The 18,718-nt window shown below is 38.2% G+C and overlaps 3 protein-coding genes and 1 non-coding gene across 6 annotated transcripts in view; 2 read left to right on the forward strand and 2 right to left on the reverse strand.

The window, feature by feature from the left end:
- The window catches only part of Dhx33 (DEAH-box helicase 33), a 25,186-nt gene extending 24,494 nt beyond the window's left edge, over positions 1–692 (reverse strand). For both annotated transcript variants that reach the window (XR_007345687.1, XM_015505977.2), the window contains exon 1: positions 185–692. Coding sequence is in view for 1 of the 2 variants with exons in the window: in XM_015505977.2 (XP_015361463.1) it covers positions 185–476 (292 nt within the window). In the remaining variant the exon portion in view is untranslated. The remainder of the gene's footprint in view (positions 1–184) is intronic.
- Positions 693–6,400: 5,708 nt separating this feature from the next.
- On the reverse strand, positions 6,401–13,327 carry Derl2 (derlin 2). The gene is made up of 5 exons (XM_015505978.2): positions 13,188–13,327; positions 11,996–12,089; positions 10,918–11,113; positions 10,577–10,667; positions 6,401–6,899 (listed from the first exon to the last, which is right to left on the reverse strand). Exons 1-5 carry the CDS (start codon positions 13,196–13,198, stop codon positions 6,794–6,796), a joined length of 498 nt encoding a protein of 165 aa, XP_015361464.1. The 5' UTR covers positions 13,199–13,327; the 3' UTR covers positions 6,401–6,793.
- Positions 13,328–14,778: 1,451 nt separating this feature from the next.
- On the forward strand, positions 14,779–18,712 carry Mis12 (MIS12 kinetochore complex component). 2 transcript variants are annotated; one of them, XM_048798375.1, is made up of 2 exons: positions 14,779–15,068; positions 17,605–18,712. In XM_048798375.1, the coding sequence occupies exon 2, from the start codon at positions 17,956–17,958 to the stop codon at positions 18,574–18,576; it is 621 nt and encodes a 206-aa protein (XP_048654332.1). In that variant the 5' UTR covers positions 14,779–15,068; positions 17,605–17,955; the 3' UTR covers positions 18,577–18,712. The 2 variants fall into 2 exon arrangements, with proteins under 2 accessions (XP_048654332.1, XP_015361372.1); XM_015505886.2 differs by lacking the exon at positions 14,779–15,068 and having other exon boundaries at positions 16,342–17,806; positions 17,922–18,712.
- LOC125615151 lies at positions 14,871–14,999 on the forward strand. The gene has a single exon (XR_007345706.1). It is a non-coding gene; the product is annotated as a small nucleolar RNA SNORA30/SNORA37 family (small nucleolar RNA).
- Positions 18,713–18,718: the final 6 nt, after the last annotated feature.

The following is an 18,718-nucleotide window of genomic DNA, read 5'->3' on the forward strand; positions in this document are numbered from 1 at the left end:
ACACACACACACACACACACACACACACACACGGTTTTCTTGACATTCCTCAATAACCAACACTGATAGCTTTTTTAAAAAAAAAAAAAAAAAAAAAAAACGAATGAAAGGGAGAAGCACTTAAGAAACTGTTCCCGCAAAGCAGGAACCGAGTAAAAAGGAACCCGCTGGCGCGGCCACTCACCAATGAAGACCGCGCTGTCCAGGTTTCGGAGCTGGGCCAAGAGCTGCCCCCGCGCCTGGAAGATGGGCAGACTCCGGCGCTGCAACTCCAGGGCCTCACGGTAGGGACTGGCCGAGGGCTGGGCCAGGGGCGGCTGCTGTCGCCGGCCTCCTCCTCCACCTCTACTGCAGCCGCCGCCCGCAGTCAGCAGCATCACTACTCGCCTCTCGGGAGGGTAGGAACCGGCGCGGCCCGGAGGCCCACAGCCCGGCCGGAATCTCTTGGCCGGCGGGAAGCCCGCCTCCTCCGGCATGTCGGGAGGACGCCGCGGCAGGAGGCGCAAGAGCAGGAAGCTCCTGCCCCTCTCGGTTGCCGGCACCAAGTAAGCACCGCCCCTTTCTCTCCACGTGCAGCCGGTTCTGGGCGACCACCAACGACCTCACGGCCGCCCCCAAGCTTTAGGGAGGGGACTACAATTCCCAGAACGCATTGGGGGTTTGGGAAGACGTTCAATTCTTAGGGGCGATGAGAGTAGAGGCTGATGTACAACCACAAAAAAGCCCGGAGCAACAACAGAGAAAGATAGGGTATGCGGTTCCGTGGGACATTGGTCTAGAATAACGACTTTCTTCTCCTTGACGTTAACACCGGTTTACTTCCAGCAAAAATGCGTTTCTCGCCTGGCGCCGTGGCGCACGCCTGTAGTCCCAGCGGCTCCGGAGGTTGAGGCAGTAGGATCGCGAGTTCAAAGCCAGCCTTAGCAAAAGCGAGGTGCTAAGCAATCAGTGAGACCCTGTCTCTAAATAAAATGCAAAATGGGGCTGGGGATGTGGCTCAGTGGTCGAGTGCCCGAGTTCAGTCCCCTGTACATTTCCCCCCACCGCCCAAAAACAAGTTTCTCCTTCTCTGTGCACAAAAATCGTCACTCTTCAAGGAATTACTTATTTAAAGTCAATGAGAGGGGCTGGGGTTATAGCCCAGTTGGTAGAGTGCTTGCTTTGCATGCACAAGGCCCTGGGTTCAATCTCCAGTACCCCACCCCCCAAAAAATCAATGAGAAATACAAAGGTTTGCATTGATCTTCTAGAGTTAAATGGTAGATCCTGATACCCTCAATTTACAAATGAAGAAATTGAGTTTTCTGAAATTAAAGTCATTCAAATGTCACAAAATCTTAATTTTGAAAAGGGCAATGTAATCATCCTTATTAACAGAAAAGAAAGACGAATTCTATGACTCTGACAATCATATTTTCCTAAGAAAGTGATCATCTGGATGGATGCTGTGTGCTTCAGCAACACAAGCAGGGAAAGAGGGAATTGAATGGAACTAAAATGGTCTTTAACGCTTCCTTTCTCCCAATCATTACTGCCAGACTCTCAAATTCCTTACACAACTCTCCAGCCCTGTCATGATACTCTAACCAATGAAAACATCTAGAACTCCAGCAGAGAAAATATTACTAGTTCCTCTGTTCCTTCCTAAAAGCTTTGAGAGGAGCCGGTTGCAGTGGCGCACACCTGTAATCCCAGTGGCTCAGGAGGCTAAGACAGGAGCTTCTCAAGTTCAAAGCCAGCCTCAACAATGGCGAGGCACTAAGCAACTCAGTGAGACCCTGTCTCTAGAGAAAATACAACATAGGGCTGGGGATGTAGCTCAGTTGTTGAGTGCCCCTGAGTTCAATGTCTGGTACAAAAAAAAAAAAAAAGAAAGAAAGAAACAAAAAACTAATTCACTCCAGGAAGATTGGCTCTGCATACAGGAAATATGACCTCCAGAGAATAAAGGATAAGTTTCAGCCTAACGTGAAAGAACATCTTCTGGAGTTTATTTCCGTGAAACTCAGTATGTGAAAAAAAATTCTCCTCAGTATGTGTTTAAAATCCTCCTTTCCCTTTCCTCTAGGTCAAGAGATCATTTTTCTTCAGTTCTTGACAGTGTAATAATGGGGGTTACTAAAAATGTACATTGAACCAACAACAGACGTTTTTCAGAATTGACAATTTTTTGCTTTTTAATTCTTAAATATTAATTTAGAAAGGTGATCTAAAACTACAAGGGAAAATAAATGTTGTAATGGACCGGAAATAAAATAAACAAAAAATACAAAAACAGAACAAAAAAAGTAAAAGATCCCAGTCCTTTTCCAAACTAACCTATTGTTATATATGTTACAAGAATCCAGGTAGGTAATATGAATGAGCGAAATAATTTCTTGATAGGGGACATGCCTTGTCCCTAGAAGCGGCCATTAATTGCTTCTAGGCAACAGTTGTCATGCAGGCTATTTTTCTTCCTATTTTTTCAAGAAAAGCGAAAAAATGAAGATTTTATATGACATGTGTTTAAAATATTGACTAAAAAAATTTTGACATGTATAATTAGAACAAATTAAAAAATATGTATTATATATGCTCTCCCCCCAAAAAAGTGTTTCTTGAAATGCAAAACATGGCACATTGAGCTGGGCATGGAGGCTGATGCTTGTAATCCCAGAAATTATGGGTGAAGTAGGAAGTACAAGTTTGAGGCCAGTCGCAGCAATTTAGTGAGACCTTGTCTTAAAATGAAAATATTAAAAAGGACTGGAAATGTAGCTCAGTGGTAAAGCGCCCCTGGGTTCAATCCCTAATACCAAAGAACACAGTACTTCTATACGAAACTCTTCCATAAACTCTGGCTTAGTAATCCTGTTCTGCAGCCTCTAAGCTCAGTCAGTTGAAAAAATTAAATCCTACACAAGTATCAAGTTATATTGCCCACATTTCCCACATTAGTAGTGTGAAATCTTCTGCCCCTCCAAATAGTCTCTTGTGGTTCAGCAGCTTTCATTTACAGATGTTGACACACTAATAATACTATTCAAAGTATATTCTGGCTCTTCCTCTAAAAGGTCATGTATCAGACACATTTCATTCTTAACTTGTCTGAATAGTTGTGTGGACTTATCAGGTCTGACCATGATCATACCAGCTGGTGGTCATTGTGAAGGTTTGGATGTGTCTCCCCAAAACTCCTACTAATGTAGGAATGTTCAGAGGTGAAATAATTATATTATTATGAAGGCTGTAACCCAATTAATGAATTAATCCATTTGATGGACTAATAATTTGAATGGACTAACCGGGTGGTAATGATAGGCTGGTGGGACATGGCTGGAGGAAGTAAGTCACTGGGGTTTGTATTTTGTCCCTGATGCCTTGCCCTCTTCCCTCCTGCTCTGCTGAGTAGTTTTCCTCCACCAGTCCCTTCTGCCATGAAGTTCTGCCTTACCTTAGGCCCAGAGCAATGGTGTTGGCCATTTATGGATTGAAACCTCTGAAATCCTGAGCCAAAATAAACTTTCCCTCATCTACATTTCCTTGTCAGTTATATTGGTCACAGCGAGGAAAAGCTAACAGTCACCTGACCACCAAACCATGGTCCCTGATCACATTCAGTTCTGCTCCAATCCAAATTTCAGAGACAATCATAAGCCTCAGCAATTAGGCACAAGCTTGCATGCATACATATGAATCCCTTTGTAATTAAAAATACCAGATAATAGTTTGCTGATTAATAAACAAAGTATTTATTCAGCACCCATGTGCCAAGCACTGTGCTAGGCACTGTGGTGGATACAAAAATTAAGACATGGTCCCTGCCCTTAAGGAGCTTACATTCTCATGAGGGAGACAAGACTAATATACATGTACCAGCTAGGAACAGTACAAGACAATATATAATTTGGTGTAAGAATATGTCATACAGATTTGAAGCTTTATAGAGATTCAAAGAAGACAATGAAATAGGCCTTAGAATCAAGATTTCTTGAGGTGTCAGGAACAAGTCCAGGCCTTGAAGGATTAGAGAGGCTTAACTTGAGGTCCCTGTTAGGTAAAAGTGGGAATAAGGTTCAGAAGACAAAAAGTATGCATTTAATATAGGGGCTAAGAATTCACTGGATTTTTGAGCAGGTAAGTAACTTGACCATATAAGGTTCAACAACTTTAATGAAAACTCATAAAATATGTAAGTGCAGAGCACTAAAAATGATGACAGGATCTTAGCTAACACCAAAGATGAAACTCACCTGTCAAAGGAAAACAGAACCATGACTTAAAACACTGGCAGGAGAGATGACAATTCTAGGAAGCCAGTTACTCAACACAGCATAGCTCTCATATTTCCTAATTTTCAGAAGCCCAGAGAGACTGAGTGAGGCTTTCCTTAACAAGATCCAGGACAAGGGTGCTTTGCTTTGAGAGAATACAGAAGTATGAAAGATATTAGGACATACAATAGTGACACAGAAAAAAAAAAAAAAAAAGAACCAAGTGGAAGAGAGAAACAAATAGAAATCCATAGTGAAAACACACACCAAAATGTATATAAAATGTATCTCCTAGGGAGATGCAATTTGCTCGTCCATTTATTTTCAAATGAACATATATTGTATTTCTGTAACAAAAAAACATGTTTTAATCAGGTGTGTGCTTTTCAGTATAACTAGTAGAATTCAGGAATCTTTCAAATTATATGTATGTAAGGTTGATAGGTCACAAAAATTCCATATATCAAATCTCACTTTTCAATTGACTTGCATTATGAAAAGGAAATGTTCTGGAAGACTCAAGATCAAGAGGTAAGCTGGGAAAGAAGTAAGGACTTTTCCTTAGGTTCAGGTAAGCCTGGGGATCCTGTCAAGCAACACAGGGCTAGGGATGGGTGGGAGTGGGACTGGCCAAACTGATAAGAGGTCAGTGATTTAAATCACCACTGCCAAGGACACAGTGTAGTAGCATAGCAGGGCGTCCTGCCACTAGGAATTTATACCCTACAAAAGCAGAGAAACAAAATCCTATAAATGACTGCCTTTAGGCTATACATTCAAAATGTGTTTCCTGTTTTACCCAGTCATGAATGTGTACAGATACTCCCTAATTAAATGAACAGTCAGTGAATAGATTTTAGGATTAAAATTTTACCACAAAAATTCCATTAATTGGATAATCCAAAATTAAGTCAAGGATAACAAATAAAACTAGAGAAACCCATTTCTAGCCCCAAAGCAAACAAACAAACAAAAAAACTCCTAAAAGTCATTGGTAAAACTTTCTAGACAAAGACAAAGATGATTAAATTTAAGAATCCCGTAAGGATTATACAATCTAAGTATGGCATTTAAACTTTAAAAACACTTCTTAAACTGCTTAGAGGAAAAAGCAGTCCCATTGACCCAAATTCCATAAAACTGCAACAATCATATTCAAAGTTACTTACTAGCAACGTGTAAAATACGCGTACGAAATTCCATACTTATGCATATTCCAATTTTAAAGACATTAAAATACTTTGTACTTTAACAATAATCTGAAAATTCCCACTTAAGATGTTTTTATGTTTGATCTAAGCCTATGTCAATCTGAGGAAATCTCACTCTGTAAAGCTATCCCTAACCAAGACAAAACTGAAGACAATCCAGTTGGGGGACAGGATCTTGTACCTACATGCTATTCATAAAAAACTGAGATCATTTCTTTCTTAGGGGTGCACTCTTTTACTTTCCTGAGTTCTGATTAAGCAGTATGAACACAAACCTGCTGGGATTCGGGAAGAACTTACTATTTTGGACAAGTATTTGTTGAACCACAGGCATGATTTAAAGGCCTGCTTCTGTGGACCCTAATTTCTGCCTAATTGGGAAGGTAACCATTTACTTGGCTCTGAAAAGGTTTTCAACTTTTCATGAAGTAAATGACAAATATTAACCAGCCAATGACCCGGGAGGAAAGTATGCCTAGCTGCTACTCATTCATCTTCCCATAGTTTTCAAAAAATGTGGCCATTACCAGTCACTCCCTGGATAGTTCTTAATGGAGAAAAGCAAGCAGAATAAATAAGATACCACATGAGCCTTTTACTTACAGCTGACTTTTCTACAGCTGAATTTCTGCTACAAGAATCACCCTCCCTTCTCCTTCTTGTGTTCTGATGACTTGAAGTTTTGCAATTCCCAGATGGAAAACAAGCTATCTGAATGACAGAAATAAATCTTTCTACTGAAGCTAGCACTCTGAATTAGTAAGATGTACATAGCTACAGCACTATAGTCATGTTTTCAATCTTGAAATGAAATCTATCTGAAAGCTGTGAAGACACAGGAAGAGCAGGCCTGTAAACTGCTCAGTCCAGACCTACTTGGGAGAACTAGCATACACTATCATAATTTAAAAAGATCACACACAAAAGCTTTAATACAGTGAAAGAGAGATGGAACTCAGTTTTATTTTGTCCTCTCTGAAACTTTCATTTACACCATGGCCTCGTCTATCAAAGAAGAAGAAAAAGCCCTGCCTTATGCCACAGAATTCAAGTACTTATGTACTTGTTAGAGGCAGCAGGATATCTTTCTCCAGTTTTTTGGCTCCAAGAGATTACACTTTCAGTACCAGTGTAGTGAGGAACCACTGGCAAACTGCTGGAAATGTCTTCTGGATTAGTCAGTGTACCATTTCATAAAGTGCTTCTGGAGTTAAAATCTGTCAAGCTGTCAAAAGTGTCCACACTTTTGCAACAAAGGATAAAAGAATCCCAATGGGGATTTCACCAAGTCCTTCCCAGCTGGGTTTCATTATTGGCACAGCTGCTTTAACCTCCGAGACGTTGGCCCTCACCCCAGGCAAAGCCTCCTGGCCGTTCTTCAGGTAGTGGATTGTAATTTGGATCCTCATCTGGTGTATCAAAAATAGTCCTCCTAAAATACACATGACAGATATAATTTAGTCCCAGAATCATCTTAGGTTTGAAGTACTATAAGGTCAGTTCCCTCCCACAGGGGTTTCCACTATTGGAGGAGCACTGGGTCTGCCTGCTAATTAAACAGTTATCATTTTAATTATTTAACATTTACATTAACTTTTACCTCCTTACTAATTTTATCACAAAAGCACTACATGTTAATTGTAGAGAAACAGGAAATGTAGATGAGTAAAATATCCTAAGTTCCCAGATAATTTCCACTGATACCTTAATTATTCTTCTAGAATAAATAATTGTGGTTTTACAAAAGGTACATCACACTTCTGTTTTTTAACCTTTTTTTTTTTTTTTTTTTTTTTTAATACCCAGGGCCTCTTAGCCACTGAGCCACATCCTCACTCCTATTTTGTATTTTGTTAGAGACAGGGTATCACTGAATTGCTGAGCACCTCGTCATTGCTGAGACTGGCTTTGAACTAAAGATTCTCCTGTCTCAGCTTCCCAAGTCACTGGGACTACAGGCATGCGTGCACTCTGCCTAACCTAGCTTTCATTTAATTTGGTAAGAATGTCTCACCATAACAAAAGCTAAGTGCCCATCAACAGACAAATGAATATACAAAATACAATATATACATATGACAGAACATTAACCTTACAAAGGAAGGAATTGGTTGGGGGTGTTGCACGGTGGTATAATATTCAATCTTGCATTCAATCCCTGGCAACAACCAAAAAACATTAAAAAAAGAAAAAATAATGGAAGAAACGATATTCTGACACATGTGCTCCAATATGGACAAACCTTGACAGCGTTATGCTAAGTTAATAAGTCACTCAAAAAATACTGCATGTTTTTACTTACATATTTATATGAGGTTCCTAGAGTAGTTAAATTCAGAGAAAGAGAAATAAAATGGTAATTGTCAGGGACTACGGGAAGGGGATAATAGCGAGTATCTGAAGGGCACTGAGTTTCAGTTCTCTAAGATGAAAAGAATTCTATGAATGATGGCGGCACTATCATATGAATGTATTTAACACCACTGAACTGTACATTTAAAAATGGTAAATTTTAGGGGCTGGGGTTGTGGCTCAGTGACAGAACACTTGCCTAGCATGTGTGAGGCACTGAGTTCAATCCTTAGCACTGCATATAAATAAATAAAAAATAAAGATATATCAATAACTAAAAAATATTTTTTTAAAAAATGATAAATTTTGTTAGGTAATACAAATTAAATTTAAAATCAATTAACAAGATATCCCAATAAAAATTACTGCAGAACATAAGTACAGATAATAAATTCCCAAGTCTTTTTTTTGGGGGGTGGGGGGGGTGGGTACTGGCGTTTGAACCCAGAGGCACTTTACCAAAGCTATATCCCCAGCCCAGCCTTTTTTATTTGAACTTGAAGATCCTCCTGCCTCAGTCTCCTAAGGAGCCGGGATTATAGGTATGGGCCATCATGCCTAGCTTTCAAGACTTTTTAAATACTATTATAAAATAATTCAAAATTTCATTAAAGTATGAACCATTAAAGCAGCATCCTCTACTACGAGTCACATATGTAATTCTACTTGCTGTCAAGGCTGTCAATTGGTAAAATCAGAAATGTATTCAAAAACTTCTACTTTATATTAGAGTCAGAAACAAGTATTTATGTTTCAAAAGGAGCTTTGGTTCTTACAAACTAACAACAAAAAAACGAACACACCAATAGGAAAATGGGAACTGATATTTAATAAGGGATATTTATAGTCTCAAAGTACTTTCCTACAAAAGGGAAAAGAGTATCTTTACAATGGAAAAGCCTGACAGACACCTTAAGTAATCAAAATGATTATCATCACCTTGATAAATACAAGTCAAAATCCCATGCTAACAGGCTGCAATCAGAACAGTGTCATTTATCTGATATTCCCACCAAAGGTGAAAAACTTGAATCAAAATATGTGAGGAACATCAGACAAACACAAACTGGGGAGATATTCTATACAATGAACCCAAAATATTCAAACAAACCCATGTCATGAAAGCCAAGGAGAGAATAAGGAGCTGTTCCAAATGGAAGGACACTAAAGAAACGTGTCAATAAATAAAACACCTGAATCTGAGCTGGATTCTTTTGTCAATTTACTTTAAAAATAGCTAAGGGAAAAATGTCTTTTGTACTCTATTTGTTTCTTTCTGTAATTCTGAAATGAATTTTTAAAATTGTTTAAATTATAAAAAATGAGACACCATCTTATTCAATAGAAAAGGGTAAATAAGGGTATTTGATAGGGTTGTCAGGAAATAAATACATACATTGCTGGTGGAAATGTAAACTTGAACATCCACCTGGAAAGTTCTGGCAACTAAAAAAACAAAAACACCAGCAATTCCACCTCTATGGACTTATCCTTTGAACATAACCCATGGATATGTTCAGACTTATCACCATTCCAAATAGAGAAGGGAAAAGCAAAAGCTAACATCAATGTCCATCAATATAAGATTAGGAAAATTATGCAAAATCCACATCATGAAATATCATGTAACTTACAATTTTGTAGGACATTTATGATGGACAAGTGATCATGACATATTAAATTTAAAAGGCTATGAAATAGGATTTTTAAAAACTATACAGATGGGCCGAGATTGTGGCTCAGTGGTGGAGCACTTGCCTAGCATGTGTTGGGTACTGGGGGTTGAATCCTCAGCACCACATAAAAATAAATAAAATGTGTCTGTCTACTTAAAAAAAAAAAAAAAGTATACAGACAAGCCAGACATGGTGGTACACACTTAAAATTCCAGCCACTTAGGAAGCTGAGGCATGAGGATCACAAGCTCAAGATCAGTCTAGTCAACTTAGCAAGACCCTGACTCAAAATAAAATTAAAAATAAAAAAGGTTGGAAATGTAGCTCATGGTATAGCACTTGTATAGGGCCCTAGGTTTAATCTCCAGTACCACACAAAGGGGAGAAAAAAAAAATAGACAGTAAAAGACTAAAGAATACTTATAAAAAAGTGAACAATGGTAGCCAATGCTATGTCTAAGTAGTGAGATCATGGATGATTTTATTTTCTTTTTGCTTAACTGTCTACAACAAACATTTTAATACAAAAACTTAAAATTTTCCCTCAATTGAACTCTTCTTAATGTAATATTTCCCAAAGACACAAAATTCTGGAATAGAAGAGGTCTTATTTGCTTAAAATCATAACCAGTCAATAGAACAACTACACCTGATTTCTGGTCCCAAGCTATTTCTACTCCACTGTCTCTCCCACCTGTTCTGCAGGACAGAAATCCTACCATTAGAAACTTTCATCTGTGTTGCTCATTTTGCTACCTCACCTATCTAAACTGGACAGCAGCCTCATAAAACCAGCAGACTCCTCCCTGGGATAGGAAGTTCTAGTGGTCCCCTGAAGCAATAATTACCACGGCATCCCATGACATCCTGAGCCTGTTAACCTTGCTTTTGCCACAACCTTGGCACTGCCTGTTCCCACTCAATCCAACTGCTCCTAAACTGCGGCTAGATTCCTCAATCTGCAAATACTTACTGACCTGAACTATGTGTACCAGGAGCTCTGAGAGCCCCAACATACCCAAACATGGGTCTTGTACTGGTTTGTCTGCAAGGAGCACAAACCATAGGGTTAAATACTCACAAAATAGATGGTGTTTTCAGAATTCTTATCCCTCCAGGCTGATTGGGAAATACATCTTCCAAGAAAAAATATATGTGTCCAACTGCAATACCTAGAGTCAACCAGAAATAAAAGATGAGAAAGAGTATTAAAATTTCAACTGCAGGTGGACCTACCAACATAAGTTGCTTATTTTTAGGATAACAACTAAAACTTAATGAACTGATATGGTAGTCTTTGAGATATACCTATCAAATAATTCTATAATAGTTATTCATGAAAGCCAGACAGAATAAATGTGAAAACAGTGACAAAATAAACTTAAATTAATATGATAGAAAAAGTAGTGATAAGACTCTTACCCAAGAGGTCCACAATGATTGAGTTCCCCAACAATAAGGAAAACCCCATGAGCACCCAGGGCAGAAAAGGGGCCTGGAAGTTGAGAAGACCAAAGAAGTTCATGCGGACATATGGGTTCCTTCGGCTCCATACATAGACGAGCATTATTGTAAAGGCCTGTCCCAAGAAAACTAAGCTCACAAACAAACCAAAAAGCTAACAGATGGCATTAAGGAAAATATCAACATTAAAAGCATAACAGGGAAGACTAAGAGAACTAAAGATTGAGTTGTAATGAAAGCTTAAATGAGAAAAGTTGAGAAGTTACATCTTTAGAAAAGAAGGAAAAAACCCTGAAGATAATTACTAGAGCAATCAGACAAAAACTGACTTCAGTGAAATCATCTGGAGTATAGCTATTTCGAACTAATATTCTACTTTTGTGAAGTTCTTGCTTCTGGAAAATGTTAATTCTTTAGTCAATAATTACAATAAAGCTCACTCACCATAAGTACTTTTACCGATGAATGTCAGCAGGAACAAAATCATCTCTTCAGACAGTACTACATCCAAGTCTGTTTTACAGGATAAATTTTTTTTCTTCTAAATGCATCATTTTTTTTTTAGTATTTTTTTTTTTTTTTTAGGTGTAGATGGACACAACACAATGCCTTTACTTTTATGAGGTGCTGCCTGTGTTAGGCGAGCACTCTACCACTGAGCCACAATCCCAGCCCCAAATGCATCATTTTTGATAGTGACTAAATGCATGTCTCACCAACTTAGTTTAAAAATGAAATACACTCATCAGTGATATAACGTGAGATGTTTCATAATAACCTACCTGGGTTAAAAGTTCCTCTGTCTTGCTCATAGTAGAAAAAGCATCCTGTCCAACATCTATGCTTGGAAAGCTGTTACAGAAGGTGTGCTGTAAAATAAACGGTCATACTCTAAAGAACTAAAATCTGGAAGTCTACTTTAATGTGTTTGTTCAGAATATTTAATGAATCATGGGAGACAGATGAAACATTTTAGGAAGAGACTGGCTGTTCTTTAACATTTTCCTGTATTTGTTCTATTGTTTTTGAAGGATACAGTCATTAAGAATCCACCAAAAAGGAACATAAATACAAAGTCTGCTGTCCGACCTCGGAAAGAGCCTTCTTCTAGCATTCGACAGTAACGATATCTTAAGTTCCAAGTTAAGAAAATGTCAATCATACTAATTGGAAGAAAGTAAAGTTTAACGTATCATTTAAGTACACCTGGACTCCACATTATCTATAAGCATTCAGGCTTCATTTTTATAAGCATGTTTGAGTGATAAGGTAAATACTTTTAGTTTTATTTTTTAGGTATAGATGGACACAACACAATGCCTTTACTTTTATGTGGTGCTGCCTGTGCTAGGCAAGCACTCTACCACTGAGCCACAATCCCAGCCCAAAACTAGCACCATATTTCACTACGAATGTCCCTAGCTGGGGAACCAATCCAGATGTTACAGAAATATGCTTCCAGTCACCTTTAAACAATTTGAAATTTATAGTATTATCTTTCCCACACTCAGCCTAGCCTTGATCCTCACCATTCTTACTTTTCCATGAAGAAATCCTCATAAAGAAAACTTATGTGATAAACTACTTTTCCAGGCCAGGCAGGTAAAGCATTTCTATATTTACATCAGTCAATAAAGATGCATTAAAATGAAAAGACTATCATCACTTTCCAGAATAAAGTATTACATAGGAGAAACAGGAATCATCCTAGGACAAGAGTCCTGCCATGGCTACAAGTCCCTCTGTCCACTGCTGATGAACTGAATTACAACTCAGTGGCCCCAGATCATGGCTTTTAACAATCTGGAACATGACAAGCTCAGCAGACATTATGGTACTATGCTTTTGGCCAGGAGAACCAGCAATCAAGACCCAAGATTTCAAGTTCTCCATTTCTCATGAACCCATGGCAAACTCTTGCTAATTAAATTATGACCATGTACAGGTTATGTATTACTTATACCTACTGATACCATTTTATAAGTATGCTTCTATTAAATGTTTTCCCCCCCCTTGATTAGGTTTGTAAGCAACTTAAGTAATGATCTCTCATAATTAAACCTCCCATGTAAAGAGTGAGCTACAACGCCTTCAAAATGTTGCTGACCATCTACTCTATGTACAACTGACTCAGAATTCATAGATAAGAGTATCAGAATTAAATCTTAATTTACTCTATCCTAAGTAAACCTAAAGTTTTGATGCTGACTTCACTTAATAAAGGATACAGAAAAATCATGTTAAATAAAAAATTGAATCCAACTGGTCCAAAAAATAAGAAATTGGTGATTAACCTCCATATCTGTAGAGGAAAAAAAAGAGAGAAAGAAAGATTAGGTAAAATTTATCAGCAGGAAACATTTTATGATTACAATGGTTGAAAAGCCATAAAGGGTGATATTTTATTACGGATCCCAAACTGGAAGACACAATCTGACAATGGATTTTTGTGCTGCTTCGACCATAAAGTCAGAAAAATACTGTATGTACCATAAAGTCAAAAAAATACTGTATGGACTGTAAAATTTATAAAGCTAAAAAAGCAGAAAATTTGAACTGTGATTATCCTTAAAACAACTCACAATGATCAGGTAAATTATGGAAAAAGTTTGAAGACAAGACTAGGTTGAGCCAGGCACAGTGGCATGTGCTTGTAATCCCAGCAACTTCAGAGACTGAGGCAGGAGGATCACAAGTTTGGGGAAATCCCAGGCAATTTACAGAGACCCTATCTCAAAATAAAATTTTAAAGAGGGGCAAGCCCACTGCAACCTATTTTTAAAATGGACATGTTTCTTTCTTTTTCTCTCTCTGCTCCTCCCTAATCTCAGGGGAAACAGGACTTTTCATTCCTATCCTAGGCAGATTTATCTGTTCTGAGTACACACCCACCATAGGAATGAAGTAATCCAGACTTTGGGGATGATACCAGAAGATCTCAGAAATGACTATCTCCCAAATTAACAAGTAAATTTCAACTCCAGACAGAGAACACATGGAATGTAGCCTTTGAATCACTTCTTTAAAAGTTCCTATTCCTGCTGATAGGCAGAATCACAGCCTTTGGGACAGAGTCCCCTGTGTTTCTCCTTTACTAGCAAAGCAATAAACCTTCTTTTTTCCTTTTTCTCAAAAATAAATAAATAAAAAGGGGCAGGGGATATAGTTTAGTGGTGGGAGCATGTCTCCCTGTCACCAAACCCCAGTACCACTAAAAATAAATAAATAAATAAAAATTTAAAAATAGGTTCATCCGCATAACAGAAGAGTGCGCTTACATATGTAATATAGTCATCTCAGGTAACTTTTTTTTTTTTTTTTTTTAAATACCAGATATTGAACCTAGGGGTCTCGCTAAATTGCTGAGGCTGGCCTCAAACTTTCAATCCTCCTGCCTCAAGAGTCCCTACTCACTGGGATTATAGGCATGTGCCACTACGCTCAGTATAAATGAAACATTTGAGACAGAGAGAACACTATGGGGCAGAACTACTGGTTTTGGGTTTTTCCTCCTCTCCAACAATAATCTGTATGATCATCCAGAAGTAGAAAAATGCATCTCTCTCTCTGAATTCTGATTGCTAGAAAAGACTATCTTCCATTGCAATTTAATATATTGTTTAGTATATTGTTTTAGATACTGGTCTTTTACTGTTATGTTACTACAGTCTGATCCTGGAAGGTTAATTATTTCAGTACTGGGAATTGAACTCAGGGGTACTCTACCACTGAGCTATATTGCCAACACTTTTTCATTCTTATTTTTGAGGCAGGCTCTGCACAATCAGGCTGGCCTCAAACATGTGATNTCAATCCCCGGTACCAAAAAAAAAAAAAAAAGAATTTCGGAACAAGGAACGGAGCATGAAGTCTGGTGTGGTAAGGAAGGAAAGAACCAAATAAAAGGTTGGCTAGCACTTTCACAGGTCCTCCCCTAGGCAGTGGGGCCAGGATTTGGTAGCTGGTGCTGAGAGAAAACCATTGATTGCATTCTTGCCCTGGTACTGTAACAGTGGCAACTGTCACTCAATGGAACAGAGAAGAAAAACAAAACAAATAACAGGTTGGAGAAAGTGGTTCAACAACATCATCAACAACAAAAAGACCAGGTGCAGTGGCACGAGCTTATAGTCCCAGCTGCTAGGGGGTTTGAGGCAGGAGGATCACATGAGTCTCACGTTGGAGGTTAGCCTAGGCAACTTGTCTAGATCCCCTCACAAAACAAAACCTACAGTAAAAAGGGGGTATGAATGGGTAGTTCACAGAAAAAGAAATCTTCACAGCCTGTTGATTAAACAATGGTTGTTTGTTACTTAGTGTGAGACCACCATCTCAGTAGAGCATTGACAGTGTCTCTTAGGGGAGAAGGATAAGATTGGAATTTTTTGAGACTTCTAAGTTTGGTTTCAAGTATATTTCCCAATGTATGGGGCTTGATTACAGTGTGCTATGTATCATAATACAACAATCCAAGATAGATGGAAACTTGAGGTAAAGGTTAGAGAATGGTAGCATACAGATTGTTGATAGTTTCCACTAAGAGTGGACCATCTTTTAGGGAGTTTGTAAGGAACAACCAAGCCATTTGAACAGTGGGAATATTCTAGTCTTCTAGAATATTAAAGTCATGCTAATGTGGACATGAGGTTGGGGGGAGGGAACGTAGACAGTTTCAGTTCTCAGTGTTCAGTTAGTGTCTGAGGGTAGATGATTTTGGTTTTCTAAAAATAACTTGTGTGAAACATTTTTACATCTGCCAAATTGGCAAAAGTTAGAATGTTGAATACTGTTGAGTGTTGGCAAAGATATGAGGAAGAAACTGTCATCTAGCACAAGTGTGAATGTAAATCAGCCCACATGTTCTGGAAAACATTTTGGCAATATTTGGTGAAGTTATCAATGAGTAAACTCTTTGGCCTAGCAATGACTTGCCTTTGAAAAACCTGGCAAGTCCCCAAGGAGACATCATAGGAAGATGTTCATTTAATTTCTGGTAGCAAGATGCTAAGAACAGGCCAGGCACGGTGGTGCACACCTGTAATCCCAGTGGCTGGGAGGCTGAGGTAGGAGGATCACAAGTTCAAAGCCAGCCTCAGCAAAAGCGGGGTGCTAAGCAACTCAGACCCTATCTCTAAATAAAATACAAAATAGGGCTGGGGATGTGGCTCAGTGACTGACTGCCCTTGATTTCAATCCCTGGTACTCCCCCCCACCCCCAAAGAAAATGCTAGGAACAAATGAGGTGTTTGTCATAAGAAGAATGAATCTTTTTTTTTTTTTTTTTTTAAAGAGAGAGTGAGAGAGGAGAGAGAGGGGGAGAGAGAGAATCTTAATATTTATTTTCTAGGTTTTTTTTGGCGGACACAACATCCTTGTTTGTATGTGGTGCTGAGAATCGAACCCGGGCCGCACGCCCACTGCCTGAGCCACATCCCCAGCCCCAAGAATGAATCTTTAAATGTGATAGAGTTGATGGAATACTTTAGTCAGAACAAATGAAGTAAACTTAAATAATAATATGAAGTTATCAAAAAAATAAATGTATATGTATAAAATACATATATAAAATATCTATTCACAGATAAATATGAATTTAAAAGACACACATTAAAAACACTATAATTAGGTTCCTACTAAGGATGGGAGGTGAAAAGTAAAAGGATAAGTAATAGAGGACAAAAATAGAAGTTTTAACTCAAATTAGACATGTAGAGTACTTAAAAAAAAAGTGTGGTTAGTAAGAGTCAGATGATGAAGGCCCTTATAAACCACATTGAGAGGGTTTGAGTTGATCCTGGAGGCATAGGGAAGTATTGAAAATAAAAATTCAGAGAATCCTCTACAAAATAGAAAAGAAAGCAATTTTATTATTGAATAACATCAAGATTACAATGTTTTATAGACAATCTCTAAACAAAGAAATTCTACCTTGTTTAAACAATCACACAGTTACAATCACTCTATTTTAAATCATTATATACATAAAATTTCAAGATTAGTGGTATCTGTTTTCTATAAGAAGATTGGATACACCATTTCCTGCATGTTGTCATGAAGTCCATCCTAAATTAACCTGGTAATTGAAATGTCAGTTATTATTCCCTATGTACCTTTATCTAAAGGAGTTAAGAAAAAAACTTCTCTTATTTCTATGATAGGCATATGGTTACAACTAGGACAAAGATGTCTAGATTGATCTCATTGTGACAGGGAGATATGTGATATTTTCCTAGATGTTTACATTTGAAAGAAATGAAACCCCCTCCCCCAACACACACACCCTTGAAAAAACAAGTCAGTGTTGTAAAGCCCCCTTGTTCATCTTTTGATAGGGATTTTTTTCAGATGGCTGGGGTGGAAGGCAAGGGATTGAGGCCACTGGCAATAGGGTATTTAAAGTAATAGAAGATCACGAGGCTTGAAAGGACTGGGGAAAGAACTGAAGAGACTGAGAGCAAGAAAGAGAAGGTTATTAGATTAAAGTACAATGAGAATATGTGAATGATAGTTGGAAGAATAGTATAGGAGGTTGTGGTCAAAAAGTAGGAGTTGTTGGGGAGAGAAGTTAACAAATATCAAGAACCAGGTGGCTGAAAGAATGGAGATGTAGATATTGAAATTCATGTCTCTGGGGCAATCTCATAGGTCATCTGTGTAAATTTTAAAATTGTCCAAGATGATAACAGAGCCAGAAGATTGATCTGTGTGCCAAAGACTTCAGCACATGAGAGGTGGAGACAAATGAATAATGAGGAGAGGGGCAAGTCGGTTCTAGAATGAGGAAAGAGCCTCAGAGAAGCATGGTTTGTATCCTTTTATGGACAATCAAGGCTGGAAATAACAGCAGGTATCAAGGAACACAAACTTATTTTTTTCTTTGAGTCCTTGTTTGTGATGTGATCTATTACTTTCTTCATTTTTTTTTATCCAAATGAATTTTTGTTTTCTTTTTACATTTGCAGATTTTTCATAATTGAAAATAGCAAATAAACCAAGATGTCAATGGATCCAATGACCTATGAGGCCCAGTTCTTTGGCTTCACACCAGAGACTTGCATGCTTAGGATCTATACTGCATTTCAAGATTACCTATTTGAAGTGATGCAGGCTGTTGAACAGGTTATTATGAAGAAGCTGGAGGGAATCCCAGACTGTGATATTAGCCCAGTCCAGATTCGTAAATGCACAGAGAAGTTTCTTTGCTTCATGAAAGGACGTTTTGATAAACTTTTTGGCAAAATGGAGCAGCTGTTTTTGCAGTTGATTTTGCGTATTCCCCCAAATATCTTGCTTCCTGAAGACAAATGTCAGGAGACGCATCCTTATAGTGAAGAAGAATTCCAGCTTCTCCAAAAAGAAATTGAAGAATTACAGGAAAAGTATAAGACTGAATTATGTACTAAGCAGGCCCTTCTTGCAGAATTAGAAGAGCAAAAAATTGTTCAAGCCAAACTCAAACAGACTTTGACTTTGTTTGATGAGCTTGAAAATGTTGGCAGAGATCATGGGACTAGTGATTTTAGGGAGAGTTTGGTGTCCCTGGTCCAGAAATGTAGGAAACTCCAGAACATTAAAGACAATGTGGAAAAGGAAAGCAAAAGACTGAAAATATCTTAATTTCTCAGTAGCAAAAACAAAGAACCTGTAAAAAAGTAGTTTTCCTTTGTTCACTCTTTCTTATGTTCCCCATCTTTTTTGGTCCACTCTTCTCAAGTAGCTGTACTGCCTTGAACTAGTCTTTGAAGCATCTGTTCATTAG

Source organism: Marmota marmota, unplaced genomic scaffold (assembly GCF_001458135.2).
Source record: "Marmota marmota marmota unplaced genomic scaffold, marMar, whole genome shotgun sequence".
In the NCBI taxonomy this organism is placed as follows: domain Eukaryota; kingdom Metazoa; phylum Chordata; class Mammalia; order Rodentia; family Sciuridae; genus Marmota; species Marmota marmota.